This window comes from Mizuhopecten yessoensis, unplaced genomic scaffold (genome assembly GCF_002113885.1).
Source record: "Mizuhopecten yessoensis strain PY_sf001 unplaced genomic scaffold, ASM211388v2 scaffold2671, whole genome shotgun sequence".
Taxonomy (NCBI): Eukaryota; Metazoa; Mollusca; class Bivalvia; order Pectinida; family Pectinidae; genus Mizuhopecten; species Mizuhopecten yessoensis.
Genome location: NW_018404662.1, coordinates 2,177,584 through 2,191,233, shown reverse-complemented (window position 1 = coordinate 2,191,233; position 13,650 = coordinate 2,177,584). Strand labels below are relative to the sequence as shown.

The window sequence follows — 13,650 nt, the reverse complement described above, 5'->3', positions numbered from 1 at the left end:
TTCCAAAGTCAAACATAAAGTGCAAGTAAAATATGTCATCCGCAACATGCATTAAGTAGATAAACCCTTGCTGCATTTTTGGTGCAATAATGATCTATAGAACACATACCGCTTTACCAGATTTAAAAGAAACAATTGTTCTTAACTTTATATATATATAAGGCTATTTCTTAATGTGAGGCATAAAAAGGGTCGAATTCAGTATCTACATCTTGTATGAAGCAGAAACATTTGTCTTCATGAGGAATGCAACTATAATCTGTGTAGCACTAACCTATGGAACAGGAAAAGACAGACCATGTTTCCATACCTCAGCAATATGTTTTTATTTTCAATTTTAATACAAAAACTAAAATATTGTTCAACCATATGAACATGAATGAAGACATTCTACATTTCTACACCATGGCAACATGAATTCAAGTTATGTAAAGGACTACATGTACAAATCACACATTCATATGGCCATCCAACCAATATATTTATTTTCACACAAAAATTAAACTTACAAATGAACGTCCAGTATGTTGTTTGATTTTAAGAGAAAGAACTCAAAAAGGTACATTTTTCATTCAATTATTTTACGATTTATGATTAAATAAATAAAATATGCCTTGCAGACACATTTTACTTTGTGTCGTCTCACCGCACAGCATTCTGTATTTATTTAATACAAACTTTCACTGTTAACTTAAACTTTATATTTTTTGCTGTAAAAACAAATTCAATGCATATCATATTTAAACAAACATGCAAAAGTGATTACATAAAAATATATCTTGATAGGTTCTTCCAAAATACATATCGGTAGTCATTATGTAAATAAAACACCTGCTACTGTACTAGGTACATATATGTAGTAGAGCTTGAATCACGTAATTATATCATTATACTCTATTCGATTTGTCTATACAAGTGTACCTGACACATGTACACTGAAAGTAAATTCTCTTTCTCTACTAATGTACATATGGATCATATGAATATCTCTGAAAACAATTTCCAAAGTCAATAGAAGATGCCACAGCGTTTTCCGCCTCTGCATATTCCGTTATAATGAACTCATCCTATCATACTTCACAGCCAACAACATTACCTGACAAACACAACACGATCAATATATTCATGTCATCAAACTTATCCAATGAAAAGCGAATTGAATCTGCTACTTTTGATCCTTGAATTTTATAATCCTGTATTGTTTTCTTTTTTTAATTGAAGAAACTGAAATACAGATAATCTTTTATCAACAATCAAATTTAAACACCATCTAAGCATCACAATTAAGTATCATCTCTGTCTATACTGACATGATTATCATCTTATATCCACATCAAGCGTTTGCACGGCCTTTGAGGAGATTTTCTCGTGTAAAATGTTGACCTCATTCTGGGTCAGTGGTCGTTCCATGTGGCGATACACTATCCGGTAAGTCTGACTCTGACGCTGTTTTTTCGGGTGGAAAAAAGAGTCAATCAAATGCACCTGTTCCACTTGGTTTCCCCCTACTGCCCTTACCAGGTCATAGAAGTCGTTTTCTGAAAAGCTCTTTTGGTTGATCCAGAAAGAAATGTCGTTAATGCATGGTGGACTGTCACTGACCGGCTGGAATTAGAGAAGGAAAGCTTTTTGACAAATCATGCATGCACATCAATTCGGATGTTACTGATCGTCTTAAATTGTTCGATTCATGCTTAAATCTTGTTTTGGTTATGAAATTGAATGGAAGTTAACCTCTGTGAATCAATGGTTGTTTTGCTTGAAGGTAAGCATCATTTTACATCTGACATCTCCACAACTCGATTATGTTACCCCATCACTGTGGGTCTAAGTATTACTTGAATGTATCCCACTTAATCTAATGTATCAGGGTTTCACAATGTGAACAAGTATCCAACACATTTTCACAACTCTTCTTTAATTGAACACAAACACTTACAACCGAACTCATTAAACATGCGTTTCAAATTTCCTTTCTGTACGACTAGTAAAAGTTAATCCGCAATGTCAATAACAATAACTTAAGAAAGAAAAACAATGGTGCAGCTTTGTCAATATAGATCTTATTATAAAATAACGAAATATTTTCATTGTCATGATAATATGGTATTGTTTTGAATGACAATTGTCAATGACGTGGATAAATGTGTAAATCAATTGGAGATTTCAATTATAACCTCAAACATCAAGAAAACAGATTATAATAACATAGACTTCTGAGCGCAAGAGTGTAGGAGCAAGGGGAAGCATGGAATGGCAGGGGCGGATAGCATGAAGTGAAGGGCAACGGGCGGGGAACGAAAAAGAGAGGCAACTTGCGGGAAGCAACACAGAGGCAACGGGTGGCGAGCAAGAGAGAAGCGAGAGGTGGGGGGAAAGGGAGAGGTAATTATATAAAGAGTGGGGAGAATCAGAAATCCAAAGGTTGGGAGAAGAGAGGATGCAAGTGATGGGACGAAGGGATGAGGCAACGGATGGGGAGCAAGAGAGAGGCAATGAATGGGGAGAAGGGAAGAGGCATATGACATTCAGCAAGAAAGAGATAAGAGTTTGGACGCAAGAGGAGGCAAAGACTAGGAAGCAAAAGAGAGGCCGGCGGTGGGGGGAAAGGGATGTGCAAGGGTTGGAGAGCAAAGAGACAGGAGGCAGTGGGAGATGAGGATGTGAAGTAAGGGGTGGTAAGAAAGTAGGGAGAGGGTGGCAAAGGGGAGGGAGTTAGGTCGGTTGTGAGGCAAGGGCGCAAGTGTCAAGCAGGCAGGAGGGAAAAGCGGAGGGAAGAACTCTGTTTTTTTTAATTTCTTTTATATAGATAATTTCAGACGCGACCTGTTTCACATAACACTGACCTGAGTTCAAAACATTTGCTTTAAAGTTTTCAAACACCTGTCTCTTTTATAAACATCAGCGACTGCAGAATGTTATCTCTGGAAGTGCCCCTTGTTCACAATTAACCGTTATAAAGAACCAAACAAATGGCCATAACTTATATCCTTTGGCTCTTTCCACACATATCTAGCTTTGAGTCATATATAAAAGATATATAAAGGTTACATATTGAATGTCATATATATTTCTTAAGTATTGCAGAATACTGGTACCAATATTTTTCACCAGTGAAAATCACAGGTCTATTCTTCCATACTTGTGAAATACATATAGTATTCAAGTGGAAAACCATTATATTTTCTAAATTTATTTTGTACTTTTTAAGTAAAAAATGAAAAATAATACTTCATCCAGAAACTGCAGGAATTAGTACATGTAGTTTAATATTTGACTCTAGTTTTTAATGACATTAAGCTTAAAAACAAGGCTGAGGTCCATTTTGAATGGCTTACTCCACGCAATTCTACTGACTACTGCCATTATCAAGTAAGGTTTTTCTTGCAAAAATGATATCCACTTAGTAGTTGCATTTAATATGAATTGATAAAACTTAAATAACTTAAGGTATGGAGCAAAAGTGTACCAAAACAACCACCTGTTCACTGTTGCTTCATTTGCATCTGAAACTGAAATTCTACAGTTCTGAATGCAGTGAATTGAAACATTGTGTTTACCGTCACTGAAGTGAAGACTTCAGGTTTGAAATGTAGGTGTAGATATATAGAGGTTCCCAAACAAGTAATGGTTGGTTATCCAGTTTATCTAAATCAAGTTAGTTTAATTATAAAATTATATAAAGACACGAGGTTTACCAATTACTATTTTTACAATTGGAAAAACAACTAATGAGAGTTAGATAAACATGACAGCCAACCATCACAAGTTTGGGGCCATCTTCTCCCATTATGTTCCTATTTCTATCTAGAAAACCGCATGTTTCATTTATAAATACATTTTGTCTGTTTCCAATAGGGGAAACAATTGCCATGACTCATGACTCGCACCGGAAAATGACATCCGAGAACATTGTAATGCGACATCATAATTAGAAGATTGACCAATGATGTCATGTTACGGGTGTTACCCACTTGTGAGTAAATAAAAATGTTTACCAACTCCTATTATCCAATGAGTCAGGAGTGAGCAAAATTATATTGGTTGTGGGAGAGAAGTTTTCATGAAAATGATAATTCCCAATATCTCACAAGTGAAAATGCAATAAATACATTTATAACATATAAATATGTTTATTACCATTTTCCAGTGAGATACTGGATTCTATCAAATTGATAAAACTGATTTCCTTCACAGTGTGACAGATGTCAGAAGTGATCAATCTGTCACGGTTCATAGAAATCACTTCTGGTATTGACAGAATAATGGCACTTTCTATTCACTGCATTCAAAGTAACATTTTTTTCTGTTCAAATACTGATGAAGCAACAGTAGGAGATACGTTTTGAATTAACTACACTACTAAATAACATTTAAACAATTCTTACCAAATAATAGAAATTTGTTGAGTAGCCCACTCAAATTGGCATGCATGTTTACTGGTTGTCATGTGTCAAATATAGCACCAAAGATTATGTTCCCACACGTTTTTGATGGAATAACATTTTTGTAGTTGTTACTACAATGTACTTAAAAAAAATGCAAAGAAACTTTACTAGTTTGCCTATTGAATACCATAATTATATATTTCATTCTTAAGGCAGAATATACTGATACTCTTAGACTCAAGAAAAATATCAGAATTATATCATACATGTATTTCGATTGTATAATTATGGTATCCAAAGGGAAACTAGAAAAATATCCCCTACATGTTTAATACATCCTGTCTAAATATTTTAAAGACAAACACAAAATGGCCAATATCTTGACCAGCCCACTGGGATACGATAACATGGCCAAACTCTCCAAACTTCTTATCTGACCGCAAAATTTTGATTTGATTGACTGATGTAATTTCAAGAGACAACAAATGAAATAGACTAACTTTAAAGGTGATAGATGTATATGGGTCTTGAACTTCAAACTGTGAAAGGAATCCTGTGTCTTCACTCCAGAACCAGCGAATGTCAGGAATCTCATAGAGTTTCATAGCAAGTCGCTCCAACCCCAGACCAAACGCCCATCCAACTTTGTCTGCTGCCCCCGCTAAATTTAGTAAAATATAACAATGACAAATTATTACAAAGAAAAGAAGTTCCAGTAAGGTATTAACACATTAAAAAAGTCATCAATTCAATTTTTGTGTTTGCCAGTGTTTGAAAGTACGTACATGTAGTGGTGTTTTGATAAACATAGTGAAGTTGTCAGCTATTCCCTCTAAGATAATGGACAAATGTTGTTGAGCTGTAATATTTTGTAGTCGGGGAATCAACGTGAAAAATATGTTGGTTACATGATCACACATAAATCATTCCTTGTACAAAAGTCCTAACATGTATTTCAATTCTCCGTTTTACTAAATGGTTTTTTTTTTAATTTGTGGTAGGTACGGTACATGTTCCATTAAATGGATTTATTAAAGACTTTTTCCTTTTCTGGAGGAAAGAGAAAATAGAATATCTTTGTACTGAAATATTGCTTATACATGTACAGATTTACAACAATAGTAAATGTGCAACCCTTGTGAATAATTGACTATGTAAAAGTTGGTGCAAATGATATGGAAGGTGAAGTGTTATATACATTGTATATAGGAGGCAGGTATTCTTTTTTGTTAGGTTTTTTTTTTTCTTTTACCTGAACGCGTGATCTTCTGTTCCATGATGCCACAGCCTAAGACCTCCATCCATTCTCCACGGAACTTAATCTCCAACTCCCACGATGGGTGGGTGAATGGAAAATAGGCATCAACCCACTTCACCTCAATATCTGGAATTCAAATATACAGAACTTACAAAGTATCCTAATATATGTATAATTGTCATCTTAAAAGCTCTGTCCATTGGTTTCATTATAGGCTTTATAATTATATTTTCTGAGAGTCGATAGTGCTTACAAACATTAAGTGATGCTGGGCTACAAATAATTGATCCCATAAAGGGCCATAAAGGAGGTCGTCAACAATTTAAAGTCTGTGCTTAAAGAGGTTAGTCAGACTGGTACATATTGTAAAATAATAAGATGTACCAGACAAATTGCCAAATGTTCTGAGTGCCCATCTCATTTTTCAACAAAACAAAAATACTACTACCGGTACATATATTTGTATTTTTATCATCAAAAATTTCCAATCAACTTTAAACTCAAATCAACAGATCTAGAACAGACCAAAGAGTAATGACTGTTCCTTAAGTAAATTCCATAACATCAAATTTTCAATAACGAAACATCACTGCAGACAAAAAAATACTTAATTTAAGATTAAATGTTAGTTTCTATAATGATTTCCTATTGAAAAACTAAGTTACCGAATTCTAAAGTTTTAAGGAATGTTCATAAAACTCAGGCCTGGTTTTTTTTACATTGATCTAGTAAGAGTGGCCACAGGGAGGAGCATGCAGTGATGTTTGGTACAGTACCTTTTCCAAATAAATGAAACGTAAGATTTTCCAATGTTTTTTTCAGGTCATGCTCCATCATTACTGACGTCTCATGAGTGTGGCTCTCCTGTTTTGTAGGCAGGCGTTGACCATCTTCAAACAGATTCAATGTATCCTTGTCTGTTGATTTGTTAAAAAGCTAAAATAACAAAGACAAACAATAGAATTCTGAAACACTCTTAGATTTATGAGGTCATGTACAAAAATAAACATTTTATTTGAATTTTCTTAATACCTTCAAAATAGTTAATAAAAAATCTTTCTAAAGACTCATATAATAATTTGTGAACCACTTTGAAACGACCTACCAACTAGGTTGTGATAAAGGGGTATACAAGAACCTCGAATGATTAATTATTACTTTGCAGCCAAATGATGTAAACCAAGATAATGAGATAGGGTTACTTTAAGACGACCGACAAACTAGGTTGTGATAAAGCGGTATATAAGGACCTCAAATTATTAATTATTACTTTGCAGCCAAACGATGTAAACCAAGATAATGAGATAGGGTTACTGGAAACATTTTGCAAAAAAATGAAGTTTTCCAACATACAAAACATATTCTAATTCATTTGAGATGTAACATGGCATTTGATTGGTCAATCTAAATAATTTGCGACGGTAAAACTACAATATACCATCCACAAATTTCTCATTTGCATATAAAGCCTTGATAGCGATCGTTAATGACGTTGATGACCCAGACTGACCCAGACACGTCATGAAATTGATTATTCATGACATCACGAACAATAGCGTGACCCTGAAAGGTCAACGTAATTCCGCCTCACTTTGAATATTTCTGACGTCACCAATCCTGAGCAGAGAGACCCAGAATTTGCAGAAAACACTCAAAGATACATGTATCTTAAAACCGTTGCTTCTTTCTGTGGTTTTGGTTGATATGTATTAGAATAGGGATAACTCTACTGTATTTTGAAATTTGCGTCAGTATATCATGATTATACTGTCGCAAGTATCTGGCGGGGACAGTATAATCACGATTTACTTCCGCAAAATGAACAAGAGGCCCATGGGCCTTAACGGTCACCTGAATCCTACAGTATTTATTTTGGTTGTTGAAATATGTACCAATTTGAGTAAAATAGTTAAGTATAACGTTAACTTAAGTTTGTCAGGACCATGAGCTGATCATTCCTAGACCCAGTTTCAGTTAAATCGGCCTATTAGAACTTGTTTATAAGTTTGAAATAGTTATTTTCAAAATAGCAGCCGTGGCAGCCAAATTGTATTTCTGATCGACCAGAAAAATAACAACACTTTGTCAGGACCATAAGTCGATCATCCCTACCAAGTTTCAGTTCAATCGGCCAAGCAGAACTTGACTTTAAGTTTGATTTTTTTTTCAAAATGGCGGCCGTGGCGGCCATAATGGATTTCTGATCGACCCGAAAAATAACAACACTTGGTCAGGGAGATGTCAGTAACCTTGACAAGAGATCCCAGAGGGATCTTGGCACCCACCATTGTACCATCTTCATTAGTTCTTTGTCAGTGCTATCTTTTCTCTTCTTTCCTCTAATCTGTTTGATCGAGTCATGTTAACTGTAAATGTATCTTGAGGTAACTTTTGATCTAAACTTAATACTGATGATATTATGCACAAAGAGGGATCAAGGGAAACATACATATCAAATTTGAGAAAGATCCCTCAAGTTATTCCTGAGAAATAGGACTAACACACCTTCAATGTCAAAAATCGAAGATGGCTGTCGGTAGGCCATTTTGTTTAACTGATCAGTTTCAAAAGTTAACATGAACAATAAAGGATAGTGGGGAACCTGTATTGACTGGCCCCAATTATTTCTTGGGGGCGAGTAAAAAATTAGAAGCACTGGACCAAATGACATATTGGTGGCCCAAATAATTTTGGGAAGAAATATTTCCACAGCATTTAACACAATGCTTCAGCACATTTAAATTACATTAACATGACAATGTTTGTTATATGTAAAACAGAATAAAACTTTATATTTCTAATTCTTCAACCCTAGTTAAAACCTGACATGATCCACTCCTTCAGGTCTTTAGTATTTTAGTATTTCCCAAAGAAAATACACAAAACTTGCACCTCAAAGAAGACACCCTGGCCATATTTATAGAAAATCTGAAAAAAATCATCACATTTTCTAAATCGCGGACAGTTTGATTTAAATCGCAGTAATGACAACTGAAAAATGCACTGCCCCCCAGTGGAAGGGATTATAATTTCTTTAATTCATAAATTTGTTGGGCCAGTGACTACCTCACTTTTGACAACTTTTGGTCGCCCGAGCAAGACTTTATTCGCCATTGGCGAGCTGGCGACCGTTCATTTCAGGCACTGCTGCACAATAAGGGAACAAGGGGGACCTATATATAAAATTTGAGAAAGATCCCTCCCGTACTTCCCGGAAAATAGCGATAACAATTTTTCACTATCAAAATCCAAGATGGCTGCCTGTCGGCCATGTTGTTTTTCTGATCAGTCTCAAAAGTTGCCCTGCACAGCTAAGGACCAAGATGAACCTACATATAAAATTTGAGAAAGATCCCTCCAGTACTTCTTGAGAAATAGCGATAACAAACTTTCAATATCAAAATCCAAGATGGCTGCCTGTCGGCCATGTTGTTTATCTGATCAGTATCAAAAGGTTGCCCTGCACAGCTTAAGACCAAGGGGAACCTACATATAAAATTTGAGAAAGATCCCTTTGGTACTTCTTGAGAAATACTGATAACAAGAATTGTTTAAGGATGGACGACTGACGGACCACGGACCACGAACGCAGGGTGATTTGAATAGCCCACCATCAGATGATGGTGGGCTACACAGACGCAGGGTGATTTGAATAGCCCACCATCATATGATGGTTGGCTAAAAATGTAAAATGTTAACGGACGACGGACGAAGACGAATAGCAATAGGTCACTTGAGCTAAACCTCAGGTGACCTAAAAATACAGTAGGGTTATCCTTAAATAAAAAAGCATCAATTTTACAATCAACAAGATGTCAATCAGCCTTTAGTTAACATCACCTCACAGTGTTAAAACTTTACAGTAGACAAACACCATAAAAAACACTGCAGGTCTGGTAATGGAAATCTTATACTTCATGGACGACCAAACTATGGCAAATATTTCCAGTGATGTGTACGATTCAATGACAAGTATAATAGTGAGGAGAAAAAAGTTCTGTAAAGTTGTTTTTCTTCCATTATTATTAAACATATTTTTAACTTCATTTAATCAAAGAACTGAGTATTTAAGTGAAAATGTCTTGGTAAATTGCCTTGGTCTATAAAAATTCAACAGGTCTTAGACTCTATAGGAAATATATCACATAAACCTCTTGTCTTTCATGTGTAAATTCTTAATTCTAAAACTGACCTCATATTTAGTGTAGAGTCTTAATCCTTCCACTTGATGGAATACTGGAAAATGGCTGGAGTCAATGGCGTCCCTGCGATACACATCACCGTACAGGAGGAATGCATCAAGGCCCATTCCTATCAAGTCCACCTGGTGGCAAGATGTATGGGCTCGCAGCATATACTCTGAGTTGATGTAATAACTGTCCGTTTTCCTTCTGCTTGGGTGATCCACTGGCACAAGTAAGCTGTCATAATTCTGATACAGTGTTACAACGGGACTCAAATTGTCATATACAGAGAATAGTGGGTTTCTGTATTTGTTAAAGTAGTTTTTATAGAAAAAGTCATTGATTCGTAATTTGATGAGATTTAGAGGATGATATTTCTTGCCATGTAAATTCTTGCCCAATTTCTGCAGAATGGTTGGTGTTACATTTGTCCAACTGTCCCTGTTATAGGTTTTCCCTCGGACAGTAACGGTATCTGTTGTAATGTCTGCTGACGGTGTCATATTCGACTTTGTACAGTATGTACATATTCTGTTTTGTCGCAGGAGCACCTCGACACCTCTTCTCCATTGGATAAAGGACTGCATTTCTGAAAAAAAGATCAAAACTTATGTGAACAATTGTAATATGCATATTCAATATAGTTGTAAGTATAGATCAAAAAAACAAACACAAAAAGTAATATAATTATATTATAAAATGAGCTTGTACCCAAACCAAGGCATAAAAAAAATGATCCCTTACCGAAAATGTATCCAACTCAGTAGGAGTGCTTATACTCATTACTAGTGTTAGCCTTTTTTTTAAATTTAGCCCTGCAAGCAATCATCTTGAATGACACCTATGATTTAATATACCTAGTACCTAGGCCATTTAAATTAGGGAATGTGAACATTAGAACCTGGAACCGACTACCATCCTCGGTTGTATCAGCTATGTCCGCAGATGCATTCCACCAAGCCATCTGCCAGATCCACCTTTCCACCATCTAATGGTGCTGATTCTGTTTTAACCTTTAAACTGTATATATGGGCTGATGCTTTTTACCTCTTAATATGCGCAAAGAGTGTGATAATATTCTGCGAAGAATGAAGCACTTTAATGGAATAAAAAAAAGTCTCCACTTGAATTTATGTAAAATAAGAAAATTAATTGCCCTCAAAAACAAAGTGATTTAGAGCAACATATCAACTTTGTTTTCGTATTCATGGGAACAGTCTGTCAATACAATCTCTTCTCAAACCCACTTTTGCCACAAAATTGTACAAATCATTTTAGAATGTTTTAATGCCTATTGAATGTATTTTTTTAACGTTTATTCATCATTATTATATTATGTATGTTCAGAAGTAAAGTGCAATGGTAACAGGAGATGGCAAATTGCGTGACCAGATGGGGTTTCAAACACGGGACCCTCCAAACTATAGACAGGCGCTCTACCAATTCAGCTACCTGGTCACAGACAATCGATTCAGTCCATTTCTGCTACATTTCGGCCTCCGTTTTTTCCAAGTCTTGGCCTAGAAGGCATCACTATTTACACCCGGGTAGCATTCATCAAGTACTTGAAACAAGGATTGGTCACAGACACCAAATATAACAGGAGTGGAAAAATACACGGCCAGATGGGGGTTCAAACTCGGGACCCTCCAAACTATAGACAGACGATCTACCATGTGTGCTACCTGGTCGTTGATGACCGACTCAGTCCAGTTCCGCTTCACAATAATAGCAAAAGGGATTGAACTTTTCTAGCTCATTCTGTACTCTTTTGTGGTACATCAATAAAATCCTTAACACTCATTCAACTTTAAAAGGCAAATAACAATAATATTGTTACTCATTTGGGTAACTGTTACCCAAATGCAGGATTATTTCCCATATGTGCCACTGTTACCAACCTGACTAATGTTAAGTGTAATAAAATGAAATACCGGAAGGTTCATTACTGTTTAGTTTATCAACTTTGATTTTTAACTGTATAGATGTGACAATTTTTTCGATATACATGTTAAGGCATTTTTGTCCCATCATAAATGGATATTCTATTAAACAGAGGACAGTCTCTTGAATAAGGTGTGCAGCGTTCCCAGCCTGCATGTACAAATTGTGTAGATACATTATTTTTCTTCTTCTTCTTCTGTGTTATACAGTGCAAGATTCATCTTGAATAGTAACGTCTAGTCCGAATTATTCTGACGTTTTATCGACTTTTTTTATATCGGTCTGTCGTCGATTAACCGACGACAGATCAAGATAAAAAAAGTCGATAAAACGTCAGAATAATTTGGACTAACTAACGCCCTAGTGCATGTCAGGATGAATGGTGCAAGTTACGCTCCACTATGTACAGTTAAAAAGTTAAAACAACAGGTGTCTACTGTGTTACCACCAGCTGGACACTACAGAGGCTGTGGTGGAATGCCTCTATCGATGGTGACTCCAGTACTGATGAGGGGAGCTTGTTCCAGGTCCTGACTGCTGTTGCGAAGAAAGAATGTTGGTAAGCTAGGATCCTGGAGTGGGGGGTGAGGTAGCGGTGTGGGTGCTCTCTTGTTATTCTGGTTGTCGTCTCTGATGTTATGAGGTACACTGGATTAGTAGGACGATGTCTACGACGTTGTGTATCATTTTGTAGACCATCACTTGCTGTGCCCTCAGCCGGCATTCCTGGAGTTTGCTCAATCCAAGCTGGAGTAGCATCACTCACAGGCTGTAACACTGCTGTGTCTGTCAAAGTCGTCCATGACATAGCATGCTGCACACCTTTGCACATTCTCCAGTTTGTCAATGCTCCTGTGAGTATATGGGTTCCACATGGTTGAGAAATATTCTAATAGGGGTCTTACTAAGGTAGTGTAGCAGACGGCCTTGTCTAGTATTGGAGAGCTTTTCAATGTTAATTGGATAAAGGCGTTCGTGGCGTTTGTCTTTTTGCTGGTGACATCTTATAATCATCATCATTATCTTCCTGGACATATGAGCTGTCGACCCTAACTAAGGGGTGTGCTGCTCCAGCGACATGGTGCACAGGTCTCGAACCGCCAGTTTAAGATTTAAAAATAGTGAGACGTTTAAAGTGACTCACAATGTGACAGCTATGAACTGTGTTACAAAAAAAAAAAAAAATGTTATACATGAACTGGTGTCCTTCAATGCAGGTTCAGTGGTGTTTTCCTTAAAAGTCCTCTGGTTGTAATGAGGACTGGAAGGGCAGCTTGTTCCATCACAAGTTCCTCTGGATGTAAACGCAGAGGTACTTGGCTGATGGTAAAGCTTTGAGTGTCTGGCTGTGGATGGAATAGCTGTGCCTGGGTGGGTTCCTTTTGTTGGTGATGTGGATGGTCTCCAATTTATCAGGATTAAAGTACATCTGCCAGTCCTTTCCCATTTTTGTAGTACTGTTTAAGTCGTTCTGGAGTTCCACCGCTTCTGTTATGCTCTTGATCACTCTGTACAGAAGACAGTCATCCGCAACCAATCTCGGAGTCGAGGTCACGCATGAAAGCAGTTCATTGACAAGTGGTCCTAGTACTGTTTCCTTTTTTTGTGGTGTTATCTGGTTATGCGTTTGTTCCAAATTGCAAAGACATATTTTATCACAATTTACAAAACGTCTCTCATATCTATCAATAAACCAAATCAGCCACACAAGAGTAAAAACATACCACCTAAGTTGTTCAAAGATGATCGTCACCTTCAAAATTCACGATTTCATTTTCACATGGGCGCCGCCATATTTGCCGAAAATGGCTTCGTCATATAATTCACGACATAAAACCTTTGGCTATGTATGGAAAAGGTTAATACATCCATGCTA

At 36.5% G+C, this 13,650-nt stretch overlaps 1 protein-coding gene across 1 annotated transcript; it reads right to left on the bottom strand.

Moving 5' to 3' along the window:
* Positions 1-301: 301 nt before the first annotated feature.
* LOC110446318 (phenylalanine--tRNA ligase, mitochondrial-like) lies at positions 302-13,574 on the bottom strand. The gene is made up of 6 exons (XM_021491405.1): positions 13,528-13,574; positions 9,839-10,419; positions 6,423-6,582; positions 5,641-5,772; positions 4,889-5,049; positions 302-1,605 (listed from the first exon to the last, which is right to left on the bottom strand). The coding sequence occupies exons 2-6, from the start codon at positions 10,415-10,417 to the stop codon at positions 1,318-1,320; spliced, it is 1,320 nt and encodes a 439-aa protein (XP_021347080.1). The 5' UTR covers positions 10,418-10,419; positions 13,528-13,574; the 3' UTR covers positions 302-1,317.
* Between the last annotated feature and the right edge of the window lie 76 nt (positions 13,575-13,650).

Excerpts from the sequence above, each read along its gene's own strand:
- LOC110446318 (XM_021491405.1), bottom strand. The coding sequence starts at position 10,417 with ATGCAGTCCTTTATCCAATGGAGAAGAGGTGTCGAGGTGCTCCTGCGA. Across the intron at positions 6,583-9,838 it reads GACTCTACACTAAATATGAG|CTTTTTAACAAATCAACAGA; the intron begins GTCAGTTTTAGA and ends TTGTTATTTTAG. Across the intron at positions 1,606-4,888 it reads ATACATCTATCACCTTTAAA|CCGGTCAGTGACAGTCCACC; the intron begins GTTAGTCTATTT and ends CTCTAATTCCAG.